Source organism: Ovis aries, chromosome 24 (assembly GCF_016772045.2).
Source record: "Ovis aries strain OAR_USU_Benz2616 breed Rambouillet chromosome 24, ARS-UI_Ramb_v3.0, whole genome shotgun sequence".
NCBI lineage: Eukaryota > Metazoa > Chordata > Mammalia > Artiodactyla > Bovidae > Ovis > Ovis aries.
Genome location: NC_056077.1, coordinates 8,425,772 through 8,452,325, shown reverse-complemented (window position 1 = coordinate 8,452,325; position 26,554 = coordinate 8,425,772). Strand labels below are relative to the sequence as shown.

Sequence of the window (26,554 nt, the reverse complement as noted above, 5' to 3'; positions counted from 1 at the left end):
AGTTCCGAGAGCCCAGGGAAAAATATCTCAGCTAGTTATTTTATAAGCCTGAACTTCCATTTTATGTCAAAGTTACACGTGATGACCAAAAACAAAACTGCAGACAAGCCCCAGGGTTTTTTGTTTTTTTAAAATTTATTCATTGAATGATTTAAGGTGTGTACCACTACTCCGGTTGGGTAAACCACACTGAAGAATTTGACTGCAGGTCTTTAGGTTCAGCCAAATGCTTTCCATTCACTTTGCTCTATAAAATACTAAACATTCAATGTAAGTTTTTAATGCTCAGCCATGCTCGGAAGACTGCAGAAGGAGGGGAACCCAACCCACTCACGCCAAGTTAACGTGACAGGAGCAGAACTCATGAGCTGTGACGTCTAAAAGAATTCGAGAATCTAGCTTAAGATGAAAAGAGGTTCTGTTCCCCCAACATAAACTGTTTAAGTTTTAAAATTCTGCCTACACTGTTCTCAAAGAGACTGGAGGAAAAAAAGAAAAAAGAAAAAAATTCAACGTTATTAAAAAAGTATCACACAAATATGCAATCTTCCATGATTTGTTTTGCATCTGAAATGGCACAAAGAAAGGCTGCAAAAAACCTAGCAGTCAGAACTAAATTTTCCTAAGAGAAATTACCTCCCTTTCAACCTCCTGGGTCTCCGGCAATGGGGTGGAGATGGGGAAGGAGTTAACCAGTCTGGTGACAAAACGCATTTAGAATTGAATGCAATGGAAAAGAATAACAATGTTAAAGTTTTTCAAAAGTTTAATGGAGCCAATATATAAATTGTGTTCTGGCAGACGTGAAGACCTGCTTTCTCTTACCAAAGAAAATGGCACATGTTTTATCAAAATTTGACAATCCAGAGTAAAGGGTACTGAGATTCAGAGCACCAACTAAAACAAAAACCACCAAAAAAAATTTTTGTCACTAACTTGGAGAGAGGAACTACACCCAAGGCATGAAGAGGAGATTAAATATGTGTTCCTCAGCCTCAAAAACCTTTAGGAAGGAGTTCTGACCTCTTGTGAGCAACGCTTCACACTGTCAAACCCAATTCCAGAACCTAAATTTACAAAGATAGAAAAACAAAGATAACTCCAAATGCATTTCTTGGTATATTCCAAAAGGAAGTGTCAAGTATTGAGAATACATAAGCTTGCCCATTTCTGGTATAATGATAAACTGTTATAATTCTTCCTATCATATTAAAAAAAAAATCCACTGTTGCAAAAATTTAGAAATGCCTCACTTTCATTCCTAGGTTTAGCATGGAATTGACTTTCTTTAAATAAGGGCTGTATCTATAGTGAATACAGAACTCCAGCTCACACGTTTCCATTCACATCCCACCTGTCAATGAATATTATGGTGAACTTAGCAAAATTTCTTCAAAGATTATTAAATGGCCAGAGAAAACTGCAAACGTTAACAAAGTGCTGTGAGTAATTACTGGAAAAACCCTTATACTGATTTGCAATAGTCTTTAAAGGATAAAAAACAGGAAGTAACTGATACTGAACTATAAGTTTGCAAGGAAACGTTTTCACTGTCCTACTTGAGAGAGAGATATATATATAATGATATGGTAGAATAAATTACAGTACCTGGCAGGCTGACATCAGTTCTTCATCTAAAAAGACTACCATTCAGTTCAAGATATTAAAAATGAAGATGAAACATGCTCTAAAACATTGTAGCTACAAGAGGTCTTATATTTACTCAAAAGAGGAATCTATGAGAACTTTTATTTAGGTCTAACCTAACATCTAGAGGACTTCCATGCGATTCCATCTTTTCCCAGAATGAGATTCCAAACTGCACTTTCTAGGAGAGGGATGTGGAGTTGGGTTTTGCTATTTAAATTGGGATCACATTAATTTTTAGCAGACAAAAGACCTTTCTCTTTCACCCATTCCAATGGAAACTGCACAAAGCAGAACATTCATGAAAAACATAAAACAGAATGTGAAAGACTGCAATGCCTAGCCTCCCCCACCACCCATCTCCCTCTCACTAACACTGAACCAAAAAGGAAGCCCGTTCTCAAGAATTCGTGACCTCTCTACTTCAGGTCTCCATCAATGCAGTCATCGTGTTTACATTTACCATAAGGATAGTACCCTGCTTGGGAAGTAGTACTTGTCTTAAAGATGAATTATTTTAAGCCTACAGGGTTGATGGGGGGGGCGGGGGGGGGGGCAATTTAATATTGCTACTTTTAGAGCACTAACACACACAAAGTGAATCCAATAAACTTCTGTGTATTGATTCAGTATTGAGTATTAATTGCATGACCATCATAGCACCTCTTTACATCACACAATCACCAGAATTATAGACTGCTTCAAAAACTAAAAAATAGGGCACAGTTCAATAATAATTCAAAGTTGCACGCTGTTACTAGAGAGAAATCAGGTGCGTGGTACAGTGCTGCTGCAGAAATGGAAGCCTGGAGATCTGACGAGGAAGCCAGATCTTGTGTTTTAGACAATTTTAGAAACCTGGCAATACTGTTGGAGCAAAATACTCAACACAGCAGGAAATGGACCCTCCCCCCCACCCCAAAAAAACCATTCTATAACCAAATAAACATCTGATATTTCCTTTCCCTTTGAGAATAAATACAGTTAAGGTCACTTTTAGCCTTGAAACGGATATATGTTTGCCTATGAGGATCCTACTACACGGTATCTGATGTCCTCTGCTAGGATTATAGTTTTAAGAAAGCCATAGTTACAAGAGGCATCTACTATAAATACCTAGAACTTTCTTTTTATGGCAACCACTATAGGATTCACTTGTCTTAAACAGTGAACAATGGAAGATGGCCTCATATGTTTCCTTTGCAATAATAGTAATATGTTGAGGATCAAGTGGCTTTCAAGCAGCATGGTGGGTGTGAAAAATGTTTGCAGTTTAGATCATTCTGTTGCGTTTATGGGTTGGTGAGTCTGTAATGACATCGCCACACTGGGCTGAGGTACGCTTTCTAGTTCCACCATTGTCCAAGTGGAGTGCCATTTCTTCTGATATGAAAGTGTTCAAATCGACATCATGGAGTCCATTTCTCCTTCGACTAGCATTCGATCCACTGCTTACATGTGTAGGAGAGCCTGGGGTACTCGAGCGCACGCTTATACTAGCCATTGCACCACTAAGACCTAGGAAGAAGAAAAAAGGTTTTAAGAGTTGCTCGATTATTCCACCCTCTAGAAAGCAACCCACTTTTACTTTCAACGTCGTCATCGCGAAAAAGGAGGTCTGCCTATTTTCCTCACAAAGGGGTTCACCGGGGGAGAGGTTTTTCTCCTGAAGGAATGAATCATCTGGCTCTGACACAGGCGATGTTCATGGGTAATACTAATCAATATTTACAATCCAGATAACTACCAATTACTGGAAGCTTATGATACATGGCAGGTACCCTCCTAGGTGTACAAATCCATCAGGAAATCCTGCCATCTACTCTACGAGGTAAGCACAATCTGTAACAAGAGCTGAGGGAAGAGGTGCTGGCTTTAAACAGAATGTCTTCCTTGTCCTCTCTCTGTGCCAACAGATCCCTGTGCTGTGCTCACGCGCACAGGGGAAGCCTGCAGGCATTTCCAGCCCTGACTGGACTCAACTCTGACATCTCTATAAAGTCACTTTATAATTTAGCATCTAAAACAATACACTATTGAGCCTTAAAAGCAGTCCCTAACTATTAAGAATGATCCTTGGACATCGGATACAAAGTGGTTCTGCCCTGGACAAATCAACCTACATGCTCACCCCAAGGTCTGGACTGTACTCGGGACAGCCTAACAACATCATCTCTAATCCTTCAGAGAAGCGGGGAGAGCAAGGGTGGTATAAAAATTCCTGCTGCCTTGCATTCAAGGTTAAGAGTTACTAAATCCAAAGCATTTCAGCACACATGGTTGGACACTCATTCCTTAGACCCCTGAACAGTTAAAGGAGGCAAATGGATGTTCTGCTTCTAAATGCTCGGGATACACCTGTGAAAGGCATGAGAGGGGCCAGGAGACATGCCACAGCCTTGAATTCAATAACCTGACTTCACTGGATTTTCCTTCTCATGAACTTCCCCTTGGGCTATCTGAGTCTCATAATGGATTTCTTCTTTGCTTGACTGAACTGATACGATCTAGTATAATCAACATTCGCAAAGAACAGGACTCCTATCTCAACAAGTCAGCTTAAAGGTTGATTTCCTAGGGACCCATTCTAATTTACTCTGTAAATGTACTTTAAATTTGATCATTAGGGAACAGAGAATCCTTTTTCCACTTACCATACCAAAGCGTTTAAATTCCCTTTGACACCGTTGTCACTCTACAAATAGCCCGTGAACATCCACCCATCTTTGGTAGGCCCCAACCGCCTCCCAGGTACTCTATGAAGCCCATACCTCCCTTTCTAAGCTGCTCTTAACTCCATCCTGCAGGAACCAACCAGACCTCTGGCAGCAGCAGCACCTTCTCACCCTTCCGCTAGTGGCCAGGGGAAATCTGACCTCATCTCTCATTGGCTCTAAGCCTTTCCAAGGCCAGTGCCCATTAAAAATAAACAAATGCACTAATATTGGAGTATTTCCTGGGTCAGGCACTTTTTTGTTTCATCCTTGGAATAACCCTGAGATCCGTATCCTCTCGCTTTTGCAGATGAAAAACCAAGGTTAAAAGGTTAATAAGTAAGCCACTCGAGGTCACACAGCTAGCAAGCAAAAGCCGGGACCCAAGACGCAAGCACAATCTAAATTCCTAACTCTATCCACCTCCTCAAATCTCAATTCATTCAGCACGGAAGTAGCCTCAGGAACTTAGGGTTCCAGCCTACCTCGTAGTGTCTCTGTGGCTCCTCTCCCTTCTGCTCTCTTCAATCCCATCCTAACACTCAATCCTTCACTCCCAGCATCAACTCATCTGCGTTTCCTAAAAACGGCCTGGTCTGCACCTGCCTTCCGACATCTGCTCCCCACTGCGTGAAGCCCAAGTCCCTCCCACCTCCGTCTCCCATCCTGGGCAACTTGCCCGGTTCTCCTATCTCTCCTCTGAAACTCTTTCCTGTTCTCAGCCTGCCCACTCCTTCCTCAGTGGCCTTCTCTTCTGTCCGTCTGGCTGACGTCAGCCAGCTACACGCCTTGGCCCCTGAAGCTTACCTACAGGAGTCATTTCCCACATCAGTGCCACAGGAACAGACCTTTTTCCTGAGCTCAAGGGCCCATCCGAATTTCTAGCTGCCTGTTGGTCCTCCAAACCTAACACCTTTGGGGAAAAAACCCACACTGCTTCTTCCCTAGCTCACACAACTTTATTAAAGAAAAGTAAAACAGGAAAGGAGCACCCTGGGCTGATGTCACATAGCACAGCACCACTGCTCCTCTCTCCCCAGACAGTACCTGTTCATCTGTCTCTCGTGAGCGTAACACAGTGTCTGGCACGTAACAGAATGCTTCAAGGCTTTACCCCTCACTCTGAAATCCAAAGCTGTTGATGTTTATTCACCTCTCCAATGTCAGGAAACACACCCACGTGGCTCTCTTATATGTCTTTGTCATGAAGATAACACTCAATTATTCCCAGCTTGCTGGGTTTGGTCTTTTGTCTTTAAGTTCTCCATCAAGACTAAACCCCTTGAGGGGGACAGCTGTGCCTTTTTCCTAATCTCGCATCCTGTAACATATTACTGAAAGTGTCCACATACTTGAGACCACCTTTTCATACCTGTTTCATAACGCAGGAGGTTCTAAGGTAATTATGCTGCAAAATATAGGCCCTCGGCAATAAACTGGGCTATTTCAGTAATTAAACTCGGGATCCCCTGAGCATTTGAGACCCCAGAAAGAACAAACTCCGGTCCAATGACCTTCCTGTTAATGTAGGAGCCACGTGGCTGTATGTTTAACATTCAAGGCTCATAAAACGCTCCATCAGAAGTGAAGAGTCACCTCAAACAAATGCTTCAACTGCTATCCTCCATGAAGAAAGAAGAGAGATTTTAAAACATCAATTCGGTCCTTTTGAAAATTCCCCCAGTAACTTCCAGAAAACCACAATCTTTTTTCTGTTGGGTGTATGACCCTGGGCTTAGTTTGACAGCTAAAGCAGAAGTCACAATGTGCAACATTACCTATTGTATTTTCTACTCTCAGCAGTGAAAATTCTTTTCAAGGTTTAACTTAACTAATCTTCCCCAAAAGAAGACTTTTCATCACAAGGGTCAAACAAAAAAATTAAGATTAACAACCAAAAATATATGTATTTTAAACAACCCAAATTTTATTTTATAAACCAGTGACAGCTACTAGGAGATGCTTTAGGAAACCTTAGCTAAGCCACATAAACAATCACAGGCCTATACAAGTACAGAGAATCTAAACATGCTTCAGAACTAAAAACTAAGTTGTATGGCCCAAGGGCATACGACTTAATTTCTACCAAAACACACTTTTCAAAGGGGCTGTGGGAATATCAATTGACAAAAAGCAGTAGAACAAGCAGTATCATTAGACAGAAAAGTCCCCATTGCTTAATACAAGATAAACTTAATCGTTTTAAAAAGTGTCTGCATTCCTTTTAAATTATTAGTGCAGGAGTGGGGGTAAAAAAAAAAAAACAATTAGGAGGATTTAATCATACTCTGAAAGCTCCCACAGGAGCAAAAACAAAAGTTACAGTCCAGGTTATAGGAATCTAGGTTACATGGTAAATTGTTAAAAGCACATAACTATAATTTTCATACCAAGGTCATGCTCAGGATCATAAGAAAATCCTGTTTTCAGAATTAATTACATGTAATTCCAGTTTACCAGCACATAGTTAGGTCACACAGAGGCACAAAAAGCAAACGCAGAACCCAGCCAGCTTCCCTTCCTCCGACCCGCAGCCCTGGAAGTGGCCTCGAGGCGGCCTCTACCCTTTCCGCTGGCCGCCCAGCCTCCTGCAGCACCTGCACGCCTCGCCCTGGAGGAGACAAGGCCGACCGTTCACTGTTTACTGCGGATCCACTCAGCGCAGCTCCAGGACCCTCGGGCTCTCTCATCTCGGGCAGAAGGGGGATGTGAAATCCCCGCGACTTGGACCAACTGATTAACATCCTGACTGGAAGCCCTAAGAAGCTGGCATTCTTGCATTTGAAATAACTTGCACTATTCAAATGGCAACAACTCCCTTTGCACACAGTTGTATTCTGAGGTTTCAGGCAAGCAATGTGAGTGAATGTCGTGTTTTAAGTGCACAGGGGGGAGAAGTTCAAGCAGGGAAAAGTGCATTCTACTAGGAAGACTTAGGTAATTTGAAGTAGATACCACTCCCCACCCCAATCTGTGAATTGTAATTCTGAACTTTTATTGAAGTAAAGCACACTAAATCAAACCAATTACAAAGATACATGTGTCACACCAAGAAAACATTTTCAGTTATGCTGACAGCCCAAAATGCTTTCAATTTTTCAGACAGTTTTAATGCCATGGGAAAAATGCTCACGACGTTAAAATGAAAAAAGCAAGATACAGTACCATATATGCAGTATGATCTCAGCTATGAAATAATTTTAATATTTATACATTGAAAAAAAAAAGACTGGAAGAAAATGCACCAAACATTTAACTGCAGTTATCTCTGTAAAGTGGGACAGCAAGATACTGAATTTTTCACTTTTTGGAAATTTTCAAATCTTCCAAGAAATCAGTATTATTAAATCAGAAAACTAGTGAAAAAAATTAAATATTAAAACTGTTTCACAACTACCAACGGATTATTAAGGAAGTACTAGGTGAGTAAACTGGCTTTAAGGCCTGGCTACATGGACTCCTTTTTCACCTCAATGAAAAAAGTGTCCAAGAAAATTTTACTGCAAGTTTTGTATCATTAACGCTGGCAGCTTTAGTTAAGCCCTATCTCCAAGAAACTTCAGTAGCTAATATCTAAATCTTAATAAACAGAAAATGCCAACTTTTCATCAAAAATTTAATGCTATCTTAATTGCCTTGATTGTTTTTCTTCTCAGAGGCTGGTCTGAACAAAGGCTATAATTAAAAAATTCCAGCCTTCAGAAGAGTTTCAATTAAAGATTATTTTAAATAATCAATTTAAAGCAATTAAGAGATGAGATTTGCTTTTGGTGCATTAATCTCTTACATCTTAATTCCCAAATAAGTTTTGCAAACATTTACTGTGAAATAACTACTGACAGTTCTCTGTTATTTCAGGAAGATGCAGAATGTAACATTCAACAAGCATTTATTAAGAACCTACTGTGTTCCACACATTGTGCTAGGAGTGTGGGCAAGATGTGGAAAAGGGATTCTGAAAGACTGGATATAAATCCCCCCACAAGCCAGTTCTAGTCTATTCTCTGCAACTGAAACGGCCAAGAAGCTTCTTTCATATTGTACCATCAATTTAAAAGAACTTAACCTAAGTATTTGTGTGACTATCAACATTTGTTTCTATGTACTTAACTTTATCAATGGAAGAAATAAAAAGTGATAGAAAAAGAGACAGGAACCAAGCATCAATACTCAAATTTCTTCTTAAATGTACAGATCTCAAGGTTACCAGGAAGACACAGGCCAAATGTTGTGACAAAAATAACAAAAGCAACAGAACCTGTGCTCAAAGGAGAAAGAAAATCCTACTGGTCCATACTGCCTAAAATCACAGCTTTCCAAAACACCAGAGGAAGCAGGGAACCATTTTATGACAAATTAGGAATCTGCCTTACATTTTTTTTCTAGGTAAAGATGTCTACCTAACCTTATATCCCTGAATACGATTTCAAATGAATGCCTTTTTCTTCTAAGGCCCTACACTCAGTCTCTCCAGATCCAAGAATCTTGTCAAGCACCTTAATGATCTAAGAGACTAAGGATCACCACATACGCCAGAAAGACTTTGTTAGACATAAGATAGAAACCAGATATGGAGGCTATTAACTCCTAAAATGACGGATCTGTGCCTCAATCTGATTGGGATTACATGCCTCAAATTGACTAATAATACAATTCTATTAGGCTAGAAACTCCTTGAGAGATTATGTGATTCATCTTTGTATCATCTGCTCCTATCACTAGCCTCTGAAAATCAGAATGCCTGGCTATTTACTGTGCTCAGTAAATGCTGGGCAATAGGAAAGACTACAGAATGACAATATACATTTTTAAATGACCACACCTTTCACAAAAGGATTTTAATTGCATACCACAGTCAGCCAGCCAAACACACTCAAAGACACATGCACACACGCACAAGGGTTTCCAAACCAAAACTGCTTGACTTCAACCCACACTAAATACTATGTCTTCTTCTTAAACGAACAACACATTATCTCAGAACGAAACAAAAAACGTCAAATTTAAAAACACTTTCCCTTTTGGCAAGGGAGGGAATTCTCCAGTATCATATCAAAGGCCAGATTGCCTGCACTTGCCTAAGACCCTTTCAGTACTTACAAACATAGTAGTCCACTGATGTTTAAACAACATGGAAGTAACTTGAACTTGAGCAAGGAGGCATCTTAAAGCCAAATGCCAGTGACAGCAATGGTTCCCCCACCAGTTACCCACTCTTTTAACAGCACACCCTGTGTGAACTAAATAACTTTACAAAGTCAAACCAGGCCCAATGGGATTAGTTCCCTGTACTGCAGTTAAGAATGTTATCAAAATGATTTTTGGAACTAAACCCAAGTGTCTCAGATTTCTATGGAACAGTCTGAACCAGGGCTCAAAACGTACAAAGACCACCTCTAAGATGATCTGAGCAAGAGCAAGGTTTAGCAAGGAGTTAGCAAATGAGTGAGGTCTGACTTGCAGCATCCTCTCCCATCCAGGTCTCTTCCACACCTGGGCCCCATTCTAACTCTGGATCTTTCTCATCTAATCCCCATGATGACCAACAGAACTCCTCTGAGGAGACTATACTTCAATCTAAGGCTTTCTAGACCCAGCACAAGTCAAGTCAGCTCAGAATCTTTCCACCACCAACCTCCCCAGCTTATACCAACATGAAACAAGCTCAAGATCTTAGTAAGTAATAATATAAATAGGTAGTTAACACTAAATTTTAAATTGTCCCTTCCTTTTGAGTAACTGCACATTTAAAAGGCCACCCTTACTAAAAGGAGAGGCAAAGGACCCTCAAAGGTCACCTAAGCTCCAGGCCTGTTTTTGGAGTATCGCCATCAGGGCGCTCACAGGACTTGGAACTAACCGGAAGTCCTCTCCTCTCAACGCAAATAACTCTTTACCTGTGTAAAGGCTAGGTGCTGCGCTTGGCTTCTCACTCTATGTATCGCCTTACAAACAAAACACGTCACCTTTTCAGAGGTAACTGCCCTGGAGAGGTTGGTCACCCTGCCCAAGGTCATACTGGGAACGCAACCTAGGTACAAAGCCTGAATACTCTTCCTGCTGAAACAAACCAGAAATAGAGGTCACAAGCCATTCATCTTCAAGCCTATGTACCCAGATTCACTTATGGGGAAAACCCCAAGGAAGAAATACCAAACTTAAGCATGTTCTAACGTGTTTAGGGAAGAAAAATAAGCTTAGAGACCTGCTGGGGGGCGGGGGACAGCAAGGTATAAGGAACCCTAAATGTACAAATAGAGGTAACTGAATTTGGGAGCCAGATAGATCTGGAATATCTATTCAAACGTTTACTGACCTGGTCAATTTTAGTCAAATAAGCCTTTCTTCTTCAATAAGATAGCAATAACCCTGGGTAAATGTGGACAGCCCTCCCCCAGCAGGATGCTGACATGACCTAACACTGAAAGGACTGCTTTAATGGTGCCTCATCACCCTCAGGCCCCACTCCAAGCCTCAGCTGTTCAGGGTGAAGAGCTGACTGTGCAAGAGTCCTAAGATACACCTGCTCTGTTCTCCATTCTCCTCACCCTCATACTGCAGTCACCCAGGAAATCTGTGAGCCTCAACTCTCTGTAAAAGTTCTCTGCTCTGTTGACTTAACAGACCTCTGAACCCTGTGTCAGGCTCAGGACATATCTATCCCAGGTTCTGTCACAGCCAGCAGCTCTGAGACACAGCCCTGCCCCACCACACCCCCACTCTACGGACAAGGAGAACAGATGCCCCGCTCAGGGAAGACCAGAGAACAGGGAGACTGAAGGCAAGCTTCATCCCGGAGGAGACGTTCCATCAGTCTGAAGGGATCAACAGGCAGAAGAGATAGCTTAGAAAAAAACCATGAAGGTATTCAGATGATGATACAATACGGCTAAGAAACCTGACCCAAGGTCAGATCAACTGACAAGGGCCTTACAATGTCATGCTGAGTTCTAACTTCATCCTACAGACCACAGGGAAATGAACGTTATTTTTCAGTGAAGCAACAAGATCAGAGATCACTCCAGTGGTCCCAGGAAGATGGACTGGAGAATGGGTCAACTCGGACTGGGAAGCAAGAACAGGCAGGAGATGATTCCAAGAGCCCAGGGCTCCCCTCCTCCAGAAAAGCCTTCTCTGAACTTATCGCTATGGCACACTATGGAACTTTCTTTTCTGACCCCAGAACACCCTTACATATGAGATTAAAATCAATTATCCAAGTGTGCACTGGCCTCAACAGAAAAGGAAGCACCCTATTCAATCATATATTCCCTAGAGACTACACAGTATCTGCCACATACACATCTGCTGAGTGCAGAAATGAGGGAAAAAACATGTTTCTGCTGTAGTTGGGGATACCCTGGTGGAGATGTAGGCCAGGGCACAACAGGGTATACATGTTTAAGCAGTCTGGAGAGAGGATCTAAACTGTAAGGACAAAGTTTAGAAATTAAGACTAAAAATCCCTTAAAGGGACTGCAGGAGGTAGCTAACAGCTAAATCCAGGGGAATGTAACCTATTCCCCTAAGTCACTGAAAGGTCAGAGGTCAAAGAAGCCTACTGAGAAGACCAGAAAAGGAAAATTTCTAGAAGAGAAAGGATGGCTAAGAGAAGGCTAATCAGAAGACAGGCAGGGAACCACAAAATGATCCAGATGATCTTTGGTCTATCTGCAATCTGTTTACATAAAAACAAGATGCCAGCTATGAATCCAGTTCCCAATAAATTTTAGATAATATTCTTTAAGACAAGCATGATTAAGAAAAGGAGTCATCAACACAGCAAACACATACGCATTTCTCTGATTTCCATGAGTTTAGCATCCAGATGAGGACATATCATGTACACAGAAAATGAACAACATATGCTGCAAACAAGTGCCAAAATAAAGCACTAGATTATATTCCTTAAATTTCAGTAACCATTAGCTGACAGTTTTGATTGAAATTGTTTGGTAACTATTAACTGATATATTGGGTTCATTTAAAGATTCATTTAAAGAACCTATGGCTGACCCAATACTTTTAATTGCAATTGCATATTTAAGTCTAAGGTCATGAGGGGTATTTATCAAAGGACCTTATCATTAGACCCTCACTGTCTAACATGAAATACTCAACAATTATGTCTTGGCCATTTTTATTCAAATAATTTTAAGCATATATGGGAGCATTGGTGGAAATGAGAATTTAGAAGCTGATTTAAAAAAAAAATACAAGAGTAACTGTCCTCTTTTGTGAGGACATGAGGTCATCTGTAGAGAAGAATAAACAAACATGACCTCCTACAATGTTTGCTTTGATTAGAAACTTAAAGTCGGACTCAAATTCTTTTCCTACTTCCCCCTAGGACCCCAAAACTTCATAAATGTAGCCTCTCCCTCCAAAGAACCCCAAGAACTTCAATCTGACCTCACATTTGGTAGATCTGGCAATGTAAATTATATGCAAAGCCAAATTCTGACAAGCATGCACCCTAATTAGGATATTTCCAAGTATATTTCAAAATATCTGAATAGTTTAGACTTCAATTTAGAAACTATTCAATAAATCAGATCATCAGGACACCAGGTTACAAAGTTAGCCATTAATCTAATTTACAATTTAGTTAATAATGTCCTATTATTAGAAATCATTTAAATTACTCAAAATACTCAATTCAGACTAGCATTCTCAATTCATGGATGTTCTTTAAAACCAGAAGAGCACAAAACTCCATAACTTATTTCTGTATACTCTTTACAAGTTCCTCTATTACTGCACTGCAACTTCACGTTTTAACTACGTGAATTCAGTGCATGAACCCTAGGAATCCAATATACGTTTTAACTATGTGAATTCAGTGCATGAACCCTAGGAATCCAATATATTCTGTACTGGCACTACTTCAAAAATCTATCAAAGTGGAAGGTTATTTTTTTAGATAGCTTTAAAATTAAACTTTTTAAAACCCTCACAATTCAAACACAAATCAAAATTTTAAATAGTACCTTCCTAAAATTACACCAACACTAAAACTCCCAAAGTTCAGTATAATAATAAATCACAAAAGTTGAACGAACTCAATTTAAGAAAACAGAATGGGAGCTGGAGAATATAGTAGTTGTGGGGGGTGGGCTCCTGGCTTGTCCTCCTTACAATGTGTACAACTGCACTAAAGGTTTTATAGCAAGGGTGGCATTTATGTATGTTTCTCAAAATTGTTTTCTCTAAGCATATAATACAGGAAAAAAGAGACTCTTAAAAGAGAAATGGAATGAATCGTATATCCACTGGATGACAAAGAAAATCAAAATGTTTAAGGAAACACAACTACATCAAATACTAACATGCACTACAATTAATCTGACAAACTGTACATGCCTAGTAATTTTTTCCAAACTTAGTGGTAAAAGATGTGAAACTTTTAATTCAATAGAACAGATCAATCTCTATTTTGCCTGAGTTTCAAAAATTCCACTATGTTAGGAACAGCAAGCAGTCTTAAGTACTGCATCCATACATCATGAACTTTCTTGCAATAAAATGTTTTTGTGTTTTTAACTAATCATAAACTCACAATCAGGACAGGGAAAAATAACAACACTTTTCCCAAATCCATGTTCTGAATGGGGTTTTAGGTATAAAGAAGCAATGCTTGCCAAAGAGAAAAAGAATCTCTGTAAGCATTAAAGCTTCGATGATACAGAAGCTCTTTGTATATATCCCACTTCTTATTACCAGGTTCCTTTATTTTAGATGACCTCCACAGCGGTCCAGAAATGTTAACTTTTAACAAGGCTCATGACCTAACTCACTAATGACTGCTATCTGCGTAGTCACTTGCACAATCCATGTTTTCATCTTGGCTTCAACACCAAGTCTTGCTATTCTGTGGTTGTATTTTTACAGCAGTATTGAATGACCTATAGAATACCTCTCCCACTTCTATCTGGAAGCCTGCATTAGAGAACAATCAACAACAGACTTACTGACTACATTCCCCAGGCTTCTCCAGTAGGACTTAAACCCATCAGCCAAGAAGGCCCTCTGACAGCAGGTCTGGCCGCTGGGGAGATGGAGATGGAATTGGCCTCTGACAGGCCTGACTATCAAGCAAGGCCCTCCGGACAACAGACATAAGGAAAGCTAACCTAACTATTCTCACATCTGTCCTCTCCTTCTCAGGCCCATCAACACTCACCCTCTGCAGGCACACTCAATAACCTAAGCTAACAAAGGGAGTTCCCAAGGGAACTCCCCAGACAGTTACCTGCCTTACTTGCCTGTCATTGACTAGGCTCTCCAGGCAATTATATAGGCAACAGAATTCTTACGGCACAAGAACTTCCTCTTTGACTCAGAAGAGTGAGAGAGTATGTACAACAGAAGTGTAAAGCAATAAATTCTAATCAATGTTGCAAAAGATGCAGTTATTATAACACCAATCAGCTCAAACTAACTTCCAAAAACAGTTTTTAGGATAGGCTGGCTAACATTCAAAAACTGCCCATGTAAGTTCTTAGCTTACATTCTATTTAAAACATTTCTAGAGCAAGTAGGTACTATTATAGACAAAAAACAGTATATCTGGATCTAAACCTAAATGTGAAATTGGGTCCACAGACACACTCTTAACCATTTTTCCAAAGAAATATGTTTAAACGGCTTTACCATGCAGAGCTATGGCTTCCCGGAAGGGTTGCAAATCAGTCTCTACAGATGAGCTAGTTTCCGTTGAAGTAGCTCGGTTAGGGGACACTACAGTCAGTCTTGGGGGAGCTCTAGAATTTCGTGGTGGAGGAACCTTTCCACACAGGAAGCTGATCAAATCTTCTCTACGAATAGTTCTTCTGCGCTTTTTAACCCAAGCCAACACATCCTTATTGCGTCGCTGATAGCCAATCTGAATTCCAATATCAAAACTTCTCTGATGAGTATCCACGCTTTCTGTTAGAAAAAAAGAAGAAAAAGATACATGATCATCAGTAGAGCCAAGGCGCCTTCCCTCCTACAGAAAACCATTTTACAAATTCACCAAAATGAGTATCATTAAGTAGGGGGCTCCACTGAACTTCATTCATGTTTATAATGTTATACATGACATCTAATCACAACTGCCTAAATTCAGTCAACACATCACACAATCCTGGAACTTCTGTCTTGTTCTTTTAAAAAAAAATCAGATAAAAAGGCCTAATTATTAGCCAAATTATTAGCATTTTAATAATGTTTCTTAAAAAGCTAACTACCTAAGCAACCTAGCTTATTTAACAATGCTGCTGCTGCTGCTGCTGCTACTAAGTCGCTTCAGTCTGTGCAACCCCAGAGACGGCAGCCCACCAGGCTCCCCCGTCCCTGGGATTCTCCAGGCAAGAACACTGGAGTGGGTTGCCATTTCCTTCTCCAATGCATGAAAGTAAAGAGAGAAAGTGAAGTCACTCAGTCATGTCCAACTGTTAGCGACCCCATGGACTGCAGCCCACCAGGCTCCTCCGTCCATGGATTTTCCAGGCAAGAGTACTGAAGTGGGGTGCCATTGCCTTCTCCAGTATTTAACAATGCTAACAATGGGTAAATCACTAAACGTTTATTAGTACTTTGCCCAGCTTCACCTGAGAAAAAAGGTACATGAATACCTTGCACTACCGTCCCCTCAGTGCAACTGAGGCAACAGGCCCTGGGTGACCATCACAGGATTCAAGAGCTACAATTTTTGGTCCAGAGTCTGTGGGCCTTAACCACTAAGCTATGTTGTCATCTCAGAAAAACGAGCTCTCAGGAATTCTACCCAGGAGCATTCACATCCTTCAACAGATGACTGAACACTGCCACAAGTCACTCAGGTTGTGCTCTCCTTGCAAGTACCGTGTCACTTCAGACAGGTACTCCTACTGACAGGTTCAGCATCAAGAACTGGACGCTAAAAGCAGGAGCAGGGCTTCCAGGTGGTGCAGTGGTCAAGAATCCACCTGCCAATGCAGGAGATGCAGAAGACATGGGTTCAATCCCCGAGTTAAAAGATCCCCTAGAGGAGGAAATGGTAACCCGCTCCAGCATTCTGGCCAGAGGAAATCCCACGTGACAGACAAGGGTCACAAAGAGCCGGACATGACTGAACACACATACACAGACACACACACTGTAGCAAATATTTTAAAAATTTAAGGGAAAACTAATACTGACTGACTAGTCACCAAAACCAAATAGCACTGCGGAAACAAAAAGCCACACTCATTTCCCTAGGAATGTTTTCATTCTGCTTCCAGTTCCCAACAGTTTTCTGTAACTTCTAACCATTCCCAAAAGACCCTGTCCTAAAACCTATGACTGGTCTCCTCGCCTCCCAGTAGATACTGCCCCCTGTACATACTGAACCCAAATTTTCAGAGGAAAACCATGATGCCTGCCCTTTAGCGGCTTTACAGTTGAAAGAAAAATACCTGGGAATTTAAGTTACTGCAATTTTTAGTTGAGCTGTTATGTTAGCAGGAAAATCATTAATACATCTTTAACGACATTAGAGAAGATGGTTCCTTTCCCCAAGTACGAATTCTCATTTAACACACAGAATCATTTCTCTATTACTTTTCCTGGCTTTGATTTTAATTCTATCTGCTACATCTAAAGTAGATGCTGAAAGGATAAGCAAACCAGTGACTAAAGAAAGAGCTGTGTCCAAGAAAGGTAACAATCCAAACATCACAGAGGCTCCCAAGCTACTTGAATTTGCATTATTAAAAAACATGGGGACTTCCCTGGTGGTCCAGGGGGTTAAATCCTCTGGGTTCCCAATGCAAGGGGCCTGGAGTTCAATCCCTGGTTGGAGAACTAGATAGATCCCACATGCCACAACTAAGACCCTGCACAGCCAAATATTTTTTTAAAAAAGCACAGGGTAGCACAAACAGAACTTTATAATAAGGCCTATTCTTTAGCAGATGATCAGTTCTTGATGCTAAGAAGAAAAACGGAACAAGTTGGTCATGCGAGTACTCTAGAATAGATTCCATCACAGCTTTCTAATTTTACAGATATAAATGCTACTCCTGAATGATTTCTCCAGTGTCTCACTACTAGTATGCCCAAGTTACAGTGTGAATCAATGCATTCTGATTTCTCATTTTATCATCAACAAAACAAAGCATGAACCCCATTTAAAAAGTGAATAGCATTTAAGAGGGTAAGTGCCTTCCCATCTCTTAAAGACTTAGATTAAGCCAACCTTAGATAAAGGGTGGATAATCTCTAAGATGACCTTGTAAGGCTGCAGGGTGTAGACCCTAAGTGACTTTTAAGAGAAATTAAGTTATGGAGTAAACTAACCCCACCCCCATGCGACCACAAAAATGAGGGTAGCTGTCCAGTGTGATGCTTCTACAAGAAAGCAGGTTTCTACAAACCTGCCCGACCTGAGAGCATCGTTGTAATCAAGCTCTTAACCAGAGAAGTTTCTGTTTCCACAAAGAATGACCTGAGAAATTTTAATTTTTCGAGAACCAAATGGGGGTAAGCCCAGAACTGGAAGTACATAGGGAAAAAGTTGAAAGCATGAAAGGGGTACAAGAAACAAGTCTGAAGCAAGCACGGGCAGTACAAAGTAAGATGAACCAGGCATGGAAATGTACACCTGACAAAACAGACAGCAAGGCTGAACCTGATACGAAACTCAAGGGCCAAAAGAAGGAACCACGGGAGGTGGCTTCAGAAAAAGAAAACAAAAACCTGACAATCCTGGGAATAAAGAGCTGTGATTTGTTTTGATTTGAACACATGAGGAAATCCTGAAAGTCAGATCTGCAAAGGGCTGATGCTTTAATCACAGAGCTGAACAAAGCTGAAAAACTCAATATTCATAGTTTTAAAAGCAGTTATGTAACAAGCTGTGAACCTCTTAAAATACTGACCAATCGTTTCATCTTCAAAAGTTCTGCACAAGTCTCAACATCAGAACCAACCAAGAACACACTAAGCACATTGTAAGCAGACTCTTAACAGACGAAGAGGTACAAGAGCAGAAAAGCAGACTGAACATTCATGTCTTCAGGTACATGCTTTTGCACTGTCATGGGCATAAATTTGCTCTTATACCATTACAGCATATCCTGAAAGCCAAAGCCAAACACTGCCACATAAATTAACCCAATCTCCATCATTTCCTTAAACCAAGAATATCATGCTGACACTGTAGTTCTTTACAGTTCTTTAACACCATAAAGAAGGCTGAGCGTTAGAGAATTCGAACTGTGGTGCTGGAGAAGACACTTGAAAAGTCCCGTGGACTGCAAGGAGATCAAACCAGTCAATACTAAAGGAAATCAACCCTGAATATTCGTTGGAAGGACTGATGTTGAAGCTACAATACTTTGGTCACCTAATGCAAAGAGCCAACTCATTGGAAAAGACCCTGATGCTGGGAAAGAGTGAAGGCAAAAGGTGAGAAGAGGACAGCAGAGATGAGATGGTTGGATGGCATCACTGACTCAATGGACATGAATCTGCACAGAGTCCAAGAATAGTGGGAGGAGAGAGGAGCCTGGATTCTTGCAGTCCATGGGATGAAACAGTCAGACAGGACTTAGCAACTGAACAAATGTTGAAGAATTCTGAAGAGTTATTTGGTTGAAAATGAAACGTTCCTATCACATTCTGAACTAAGCGGAAGAGATAAAATGCTTATTGGAGAATCTTAGGAATAACTAGACTAGATTTTTAATCACAGGTTACTTTAGGATCTAGTAGCATAATAAATACTCAAAGATGGCCTCCAGAAAGCTCTCGGCCAAAGACTGCTTTGAATGCATCTGAACTGTGTCAACTAGACCACCAAGTTCTAGAAGGGCAGAGCACAGAAAGCTGTGGGACAGAGTCTTGTGTCCAACACTATTTTACTGATGCCAAAGCCACTGCAGCAAACAGCCATAAGCGTGAAGGTTAGGAAAAGCCCAAGGGCATCAAAATGTCAATCTAACCTCTAATCACAACACATTCATTTCCTTAGTCAAAACAAACTGATTCATACAAGAAACAGTAGACATCTTTGCTTCGTATTGAAAAAAAAAGTTTTTATATTAAGTAGCTGAAGTAATAGCTAAAGTAATAGTGGAAGAGAGGGAAGCCTGGCATGCTACCGTCCATGGGGTCGGAAAGAGTCGAACACAACTTACCGACTAAACAACAACGCAAGTAGCTGACACTGAACTCAAAGAATTTTTATTAGTCTCATTTTTCCACCACTGGCAAGGGATAGCCAGGCAAAGGATCCGTGATTTCTGAGACGAAGACCAAATGCAAAACTTTGTTACATGAAACAGACATAACCAGATTTCATGTATGAGTTAACCAAAGCAGATATCCCAATTTCATAAACAAGGAATTGGAACTGAGGCTCAAAGGGCCTTGCCCAAAGTTAGACAGCGAAAGCTCTTTCTACAATAGATTTCTTCCTCAACAACAGAGAAGCCATCTTCCATATCTTTAGGGGACCTACAAACCAGAAAACCAGATAGACCAAAGTGCATTTCCAAGGAATACTAACAACTACAAACATTTGAACTTAGAATTAAATCTGCACTAACCAACTACTCTGCCCTAGAAAAAAAAAAAATATATATATATATATATACAATGTTTCATTAGAAATAATTTGAGTCATGTCAAAAAAAGTTTTTCAGTTGTTTTAAGGAAGTAGTTTCTATACATTCTGTAACATAGTATCCAAAATAAACAACTTCTAGGTAACTTATGCACTGACTTAAATCCTCCCCTAGCATGAATGGCAGGACTCAGGGAGGATGCAAGCAGCCCCCTGCCTGCCATCCAGTCTGTGTCCTCCCTCTCCTAAAGGTATTCCAAGTCTCTGGCTAGCTCTGGGGAAAGCTTCCTCCACATTTGCTCAAATGATGAAAGTTTGGTTTAGTCTCAAACCTGTACAACCCCAAACCCATGTGATTTTTCAGGCCAGAATACTGGAGTGGGTTACCGTTTCCTCCTCCAGGGGCTAATATACTGAAACTAGACTAATGATAAAGCCCAGAGGGGTAGACCCACACATGGGAGGAAAAGCGCTGCAGAGGAGGGAGGGCTGAGCCACTGGGCTCAGTCAATCCCACCCTCAGGCTTCAAGCTAGAGAGCAGCCAATCCATGTCCAGCCTGAATTTTATCTTCTGGTCTCTGCAGCCAAAACCTTTTACAGAGAAGATACACATAAGAAACCGATTATTCTTCTGTAACTCTTCACAGATAAACAATAATGGTAATGACTGAGGCTGCTGCCTAGTGAGACTCTGGGTATTTAATCTTAATCCATACTAAGATGTTTTGAACACTCTCAAAGTAAAAGTGAAGTCACTCAGTTTGGTCAGATTATTTGCAATCCCATGGACTGTAGTCTGGCAGGCTCCTCCAGGCCAGAATACTGGAGTGGGTTGCCATTTCCTTCTTCAGGGGGTCTTCCTGACCCAGGGATCACACCCAGGTCTCCCGCATTGCAGGCACTCTTTAGCATCTGAGCCAACAGGGAAGCCCCAACAGTCTCAAAACTCAATGGTTTTCTCTAGCAGGAGAGTTACAAACCAACTCCAAGGTCAAAACATAAGCTCAAACTTCAGTATCTGCCTGCAGGTAGATTATACTTCCTCTGACCAGTTATTTAAACACCCCTCATCCACAAATTTTTAGTACGTGCTGTTCACTTTAGTTCACATACAAACCCAAGAGGGCCACACTGAAGTGAGAACAACATACCACAGAGGATCTGGCATCAAGATGTCTCAAAACTAAGGACATTAAAGGGCATCCTACCGTTTTTCTTCCCTGTCAATTCTATTTACATTTAGCCCTCTTAGGGAAAGATGAAAACACGCCACAAGTTATTCCAACAGAAGGAAATTTCTTCCCTTCATGTTAAGCACAGTCCACAGCCAGAAACATTATCTGAAAAACAGGACCAACTCGTAGTCTGTGACCACCAACACAGTCCTCACTTGAAGACTCACTACATGCCACACTAAGAGCTTGGTTGCTAAGTTGTGGGTACTTAAACCTATTTCCAGTTGAGAAAATGAAGGCACATTATAGTCAAATAGTTTTTGTTACATTATCTGTCTCCAGGGTCATATAACTAAGTAGAAAGAACAATCTCAACTCTGAACTGGAGGCATCATGGGGAAGACTCCATGATAATGATGCCCTGGCCTTCTGCAAGCGCTGCTAGATTCACACCTTGAGGACAAAAGCTGTGCAAGGAGAAAACCACAAACCTCTTTAATATAAACTATATCGTAAGATCTCAACATATAAGGTAGAAGTCAGTATGCAACTCAAGTTTCAGACACAGTTTTAAAATGCAGACAGCTTAACATAAGACAAAAATCAGGAAAGACATGACAAAGCTGAGAGCAATAAGACAGAGAGAAGGGTGAGAAGCGGTGCAGGCAAGCACTGGCTCGCAGGTGACTGCTGCAGAGCCAGCGGAGCACAGTGCCCATCTCCGATGACCAGGAGGCTCCACAGGACAGCTCTGTCCTCCAGGAAATGGCCACTACCATAAGCCTCTGACAGTAGAAGCAATTTCGAACTAATGAGTCAGGAGAGAGATCGAAACCAGTCAGCCAAGGAAACGGGAGGTGGATTTAAGAGGCAGACAGGCTTGACCAAGCAGTTCTCAGATAAGCATCAAGCCGGACTAAATTAAAAACCTTAACTCTCTTTTAGTTGTAGGGATCAAAAAAATGTACTAAGCCAGGGACACAACCCCACTGAATATTTAACAAACAGCACTTCCTTTAAATTTACCAAGTCAAAGTAGAAACCACCACCAGTCATCAGAATGTTCTTCCCTTTTCATCCTTCCAAGGATGCCCATGTCTGACCCAACTTAGTATGTGAAGTGGGAGGAAACCATGCACTCCATTTCACTGAGTTCCATCCACACTGAGACGCCCCAACTCACTCTCCTCCAAGTCTCCAGCCACATGTAACCAAACCAACTGAACGTTCCATGTTTTAAAACCCCACAGGCAATCAAAAGGGGCCCTCTGCTAGACTTTTACCTCACTCTGACTTTCCTAAGCACTCACTGTAGCTGTTATCAAGAAGCTAGTAAAAGTGCCAACCTCTCTCCAGGCTGGGTGAGGCAAAATGAGCCATTTTTAGCTTGTAAGATAAGTGCTTAATCATACAAAGTACAAGAGCACTGTCCATTTACAGGGATCCCTCAAAACCATCTCCCCACCCACCCCCCTCCTGGAAATTACATTTAGATACTGAATCAGAACTGTGACTAAATTTACCACTACTTACAGCTCCATGTACTGTGACACTACCTTGCTAATTTTATTGATTCTATTTAAAGTGCTCAATTATTAATACAGCTGCATTCTTGTTCTCTGAAGACCACACCCTGAAAAGGAGGAAGAATGTGAGGATCTGCAGAGCTCATCCACACTTTCCTTGAATCAACTAAACAAAGAAAAATACTGCTACACAACCAAATTCCACAAACCACAATTAACCACTCCTCAGGTAAAAAGAGGATAGTAAAAGGGGATGTATTTCATTTTACAGAAATAGGATAAAAAATAAAACTAAGGCTGGATTGACAATCTAGCATATGCAATTAATGCAAGAATTTCATGTTTGTTTAAAAAGGAATTCAATGTCTTTCTTCAAGTTTTCTGAACAAAGAAAAACACCGTTAAGAAGCATTTTCGAATCAAGTAAATTAGGGATTATTTCAGAGTTCAGCTTCTGAATCCATTTTTTTAATATGAAGAATTAACACTAAAGAAAACTGTCAGCTATAGTCCTAAGGAGATACATTCCAGGAGCACACCAACAGCACCAAAATCGTAGAACATTCATTATCTGTGTATGTCCTCCCTAGTCAAAGAGCCTGGCACATAAAAAGGACTTAAACTAAAAAATAACTGCTAAAACTGAGTGGATACACTGTGACACCTCCACACAACAGAAGCCCGTCAGGAAGGTGGGGGGGAGGGGGGGTTACTGAACTGTTTGTTATTACCAACAATGTGAACTAAATGGAGCATCTCAGAAACATGGAAAGTGGAAGAAGCCAGTCACAGAAGACTCCACACTACACAGTTCTATTTGCTAAATTAAAGAAACGCAAAAACCATACATACAACAATCAAATCAGTACTTGCCAGGGGCAAGGGTGAGGGGATAGATATATCCTATTTACTAACAAAGTGGTTGTCAAATTCAACTTAAAAGAATGATCTTTACTGTATGTAAATTATACTTCCAGAAACTGGAATTTTTCAAAAAATGAGCTCCAACGATTATTTCAAAATTTCCTGTTTGGGTGAAACCTAGAGCAATTCCAGAGAACGTTCAAAACCCTCAAGTAGTAATGGATGCTAAAAGTCAAATTTCAAGCAAATCAGCTACATAAAATCAAAGCTGACCACTGGGACACCATTTAATCATTTCCCTTTTTTCAGTAAGCCTGCACTATTAGTTCATTATTCCCTGAAATTAACATTCCATTCACCAGTTTAATCTTACATTCTCAAATTATCATCCCCAAAAACTGCAAGATCAACCCAGGAAATCCAAAATAAAGGACGTTTTCCCCTAAAGAGTACTATTTTAATTTGCTCATTCTTACACAAGAATGAAAATCTGAATCAAGTCTGCTCCACAGCCTGTTTCAACCTATTTTGATAATTCTGAAATGCACAAAGCTCTATTGCAAGTATCAGCAATTTCTAGCCGTTTAAAAGCATTTAATTACATTTTTACTAAGATTAACACTCAAATTCAATTCCTTTTTCCACAGAAACCTTGCCAAAAACCAAACCCAAATTTCCAAATCTTCAAAAATCGAGTAATACACAAAAATCTAAACCCACTGTTACTGAGAGTGCAATGGGCAAGAATATTCAGGCACATATGGTGGAGGGGGCGGGATTAACTGCATAAAGGCACTACCAAAAAACACCAATCAACTCAAACTGATCAGATTTCCTACCTACAATGAGATGTCAAATAGAAGGTAGCTCTGAAAGCAAATATCTGATGCAGTTGCTAGGAAATAACAGCATGTTCAGGTGAGCACAGATTATTCCAACTGGCTAGTTTCCAATGCACCTAAATGCAGGGCCTGCAGGAAACTGCCTTCCACGAGATCCTTTTCCAAAAGCAAGTGTCCCTCCCACTTCTGTCCTTGAGACAAACTCTTCTTCCCCAGATGCCCAAAGAGCACGTCTGGCCGGCTGGAGTGCTGGGCCTCTCAACTTGGGCACTACTACCATCTGGGACCTGGGGTAGGGACTGGTAGGCGGTCTCACGCGCAGCAAGCCTATCAATGATGACATTAGCGTGCTCCTTGCAGGCGTGTTCAGTCGTGTCCGACTCTCTGCGGCTCTATGGCTCCTGCCAGGGTCTTCTGTGCATGAGGATTTTCCAGGCAAGAATACTGGAGTGGCTTGCCATTTCCTTGTCCAGATCTTCCTTACCCAGGGACTGAAGCCGAGTCTCCTACGTCTCCTGCATCTAACCACTAAGCCATCGGGGAAGCCCCCTAGAGTACCCCAGACACCGCCAAATGCGGGCGAGAGGGCCAAACGACCCCAGATGAGACTCCCGTTATCTGGAGATGACATCACACCAGCGGAACCCTCCAGTTGCAAGCTACTGAGACTTAAGTGGCTGGATTCCGGGGCAGGAAACACTCCGGCGATCGAGATCGAGGCGGCCCTTGCACTCAGAACACCCGACCGAAACCCGGACGCAGGCTGCCCTCCTCCCGCCCCCGCCAGCGGCAAGGCTGCAGGTTCTCTTTACCTTTGTAGAGATTCGTGACGGCGGTGGCTGCGTTTTGGAAGGGAACCCACAGAGAAAGTCCTGGCTGCTGACACACCCGGTCTGAAAAACGACGAAAGGAATAGGGAAGACAAAAAAAGAGAGAGACACACACACAGAAACACACAAAGACACAGAGAGAAAGAGAACAAGCGATGAAACTTGGGCGTCGATCATTCGGCAACGGCCATATTAGGTTTCGCCATTTTGTTCAAGTTTCGTGATCCCGCGCGGGGTGGTGGGCCCGACGAGAAGAGGGGGTCGGCGGCGGGGCGGCCCGGGGAGCCGCCGGAGCTCGGGGCGGAGGGCGAGGGGGGCACAGCCAAGGGCCGAGGCGCGGCGGAGGGAGGCGGCCCCTCGCAGTCCCCGCCCCGAGGCCGGCTGCGGCACAATAGGGCCCCGGGGCCTCCTCCCTTCGCCATTTTGTGACCGGGGGCTCCTCCCTCGCCCTCCCCGGCCCCGGGGAGGCGCCGGCGACCCGGCCTCAGAAGCGGGCAGGGGACCCCCTAACCTGAGCCCCGCCGGGGGTGCGGCCCCCAAACCGGGCGCCCCCCAACCCCGCCCCGAGCCGGGCCCCCGCCGCCCCCCCACCCCGAGCCCCTCCCGAGGGCCCGCCTCCCGCGGCGCCATCTTGCGGGGAGGGGGCGGCGGGGACGCGGCACGGCGGCCGAAGCCCCCGACCCCGGGGCTGTCCCCCCGCCGACGGCCGGCCAGCCCCGCGGGGGCGCAAGATGGCGGCGGCGGCGGCCCTCACCTTTGTAGAGCTGGGCCACGGCGGTGGCCGAGTTCTGGAAGAGGTGCCACAGCTTCTGTTGCTTGTGTTCGGGCTGCGCGGCGGCCGCCGCCTCCTCCTGCAACTCCGGGGGCAGCTGCTCGTCCTGCTCGGCCTCGGCCAGGCACTGCCGCTCCCACTTGGAGAACCAGTGCTCGGGCCCGTGCTCCTGGATCTCGGCCTCGCCCTCCTCCTTCCGCTCCTCCATCCTCCGCGGCCTCCCGCGGCCTCGCCGCCGCCGCGGCCGCGTCCTCCTCAGGCGGGACCCCCGCGGGAGCGTCGTCGTCGAGCGGCCCGGCGGCGTGGCCCAGCTACCGGCGGCGGCGACGGCTCCTCGCGGCGGCCCAGGCCTCCTGCACCCCGACGGCCTACGAGCCCCGCCCCGCGGCCCCGCGCTGCCCGGGACGACCCCCGCCCCGGGCCTCCCCACCCCCGGGCCCTGCCGAAGGTCGCCGCGGGCCGGATCAACGCCGATTCCCCTTGCCTCGCCGGCCCGAGCCGGTCTACCGCCCCGCCATGGCGCCGCGGCCTCCCTAGGGCCGCTGCCGCCGCAAACCGCCTAGCCCTGCGCGCAGCCCGGCTTGCGCCGCCGAGCCCACCCCGAAGACT

At 42.9% G+C, this 26,554-nt stretch overlaps 1 protein-coding gene across 1 annotated transcript; it reads right to left on the bottom strand.

Moving 5' to 3' along the window:
* Window positions 1–748: 748 nt before the first annotated feature.
* HAPSTR1 (HUWE1 associated protein modifying stress responses) lies at window positions 749–26,554 on the bottom strand. Its single transcript, XM_015104074.3, has 4 exons — window positions 25,928–26,554; window positions 25,156–25,236; window positions 15,015–15,290; window positions 749–3,165 (listed from the first exon to the last, which is right to left on the bottom strand). Exons 1-4 carry the CDS (start codon window positions 26,151–26,153, stop codon window positions 2,921–2,923), a joined length of 828 nt encoding a protein of 275 aa, XP_014959560.2. The 5' UTR covers window positions 26,154–26,554; the 3' UTR covers window positions 749–2,920.

Excerpts from the sequence above, each read along its gene's own strand:
- HAPSTR1 (XM_015104074.3), bottom strand. The coding sequence starts at position 26,153 with ATGGAGGAGCGGAAGGAGGAGGGCGAGGCCGAGATCCAGGAGCACGGG. Across the intron at positions 25,237-25,927 it reads CGTGGCCCAGCTCTACAAAG|ACCGGGTGTGTCAGCAGCCA; the intron begins GTGAGGGCCGCC and ends GTCGTTTTTCAG. Across the intron at positions 3,166-15,014 it reads GGAAGCCATAGCTCTGCATG|GTCTTAGTGGTGCAATGGCT; the intron begins GTAAAGCCGTTT and ends TCTTCTTCCTAG.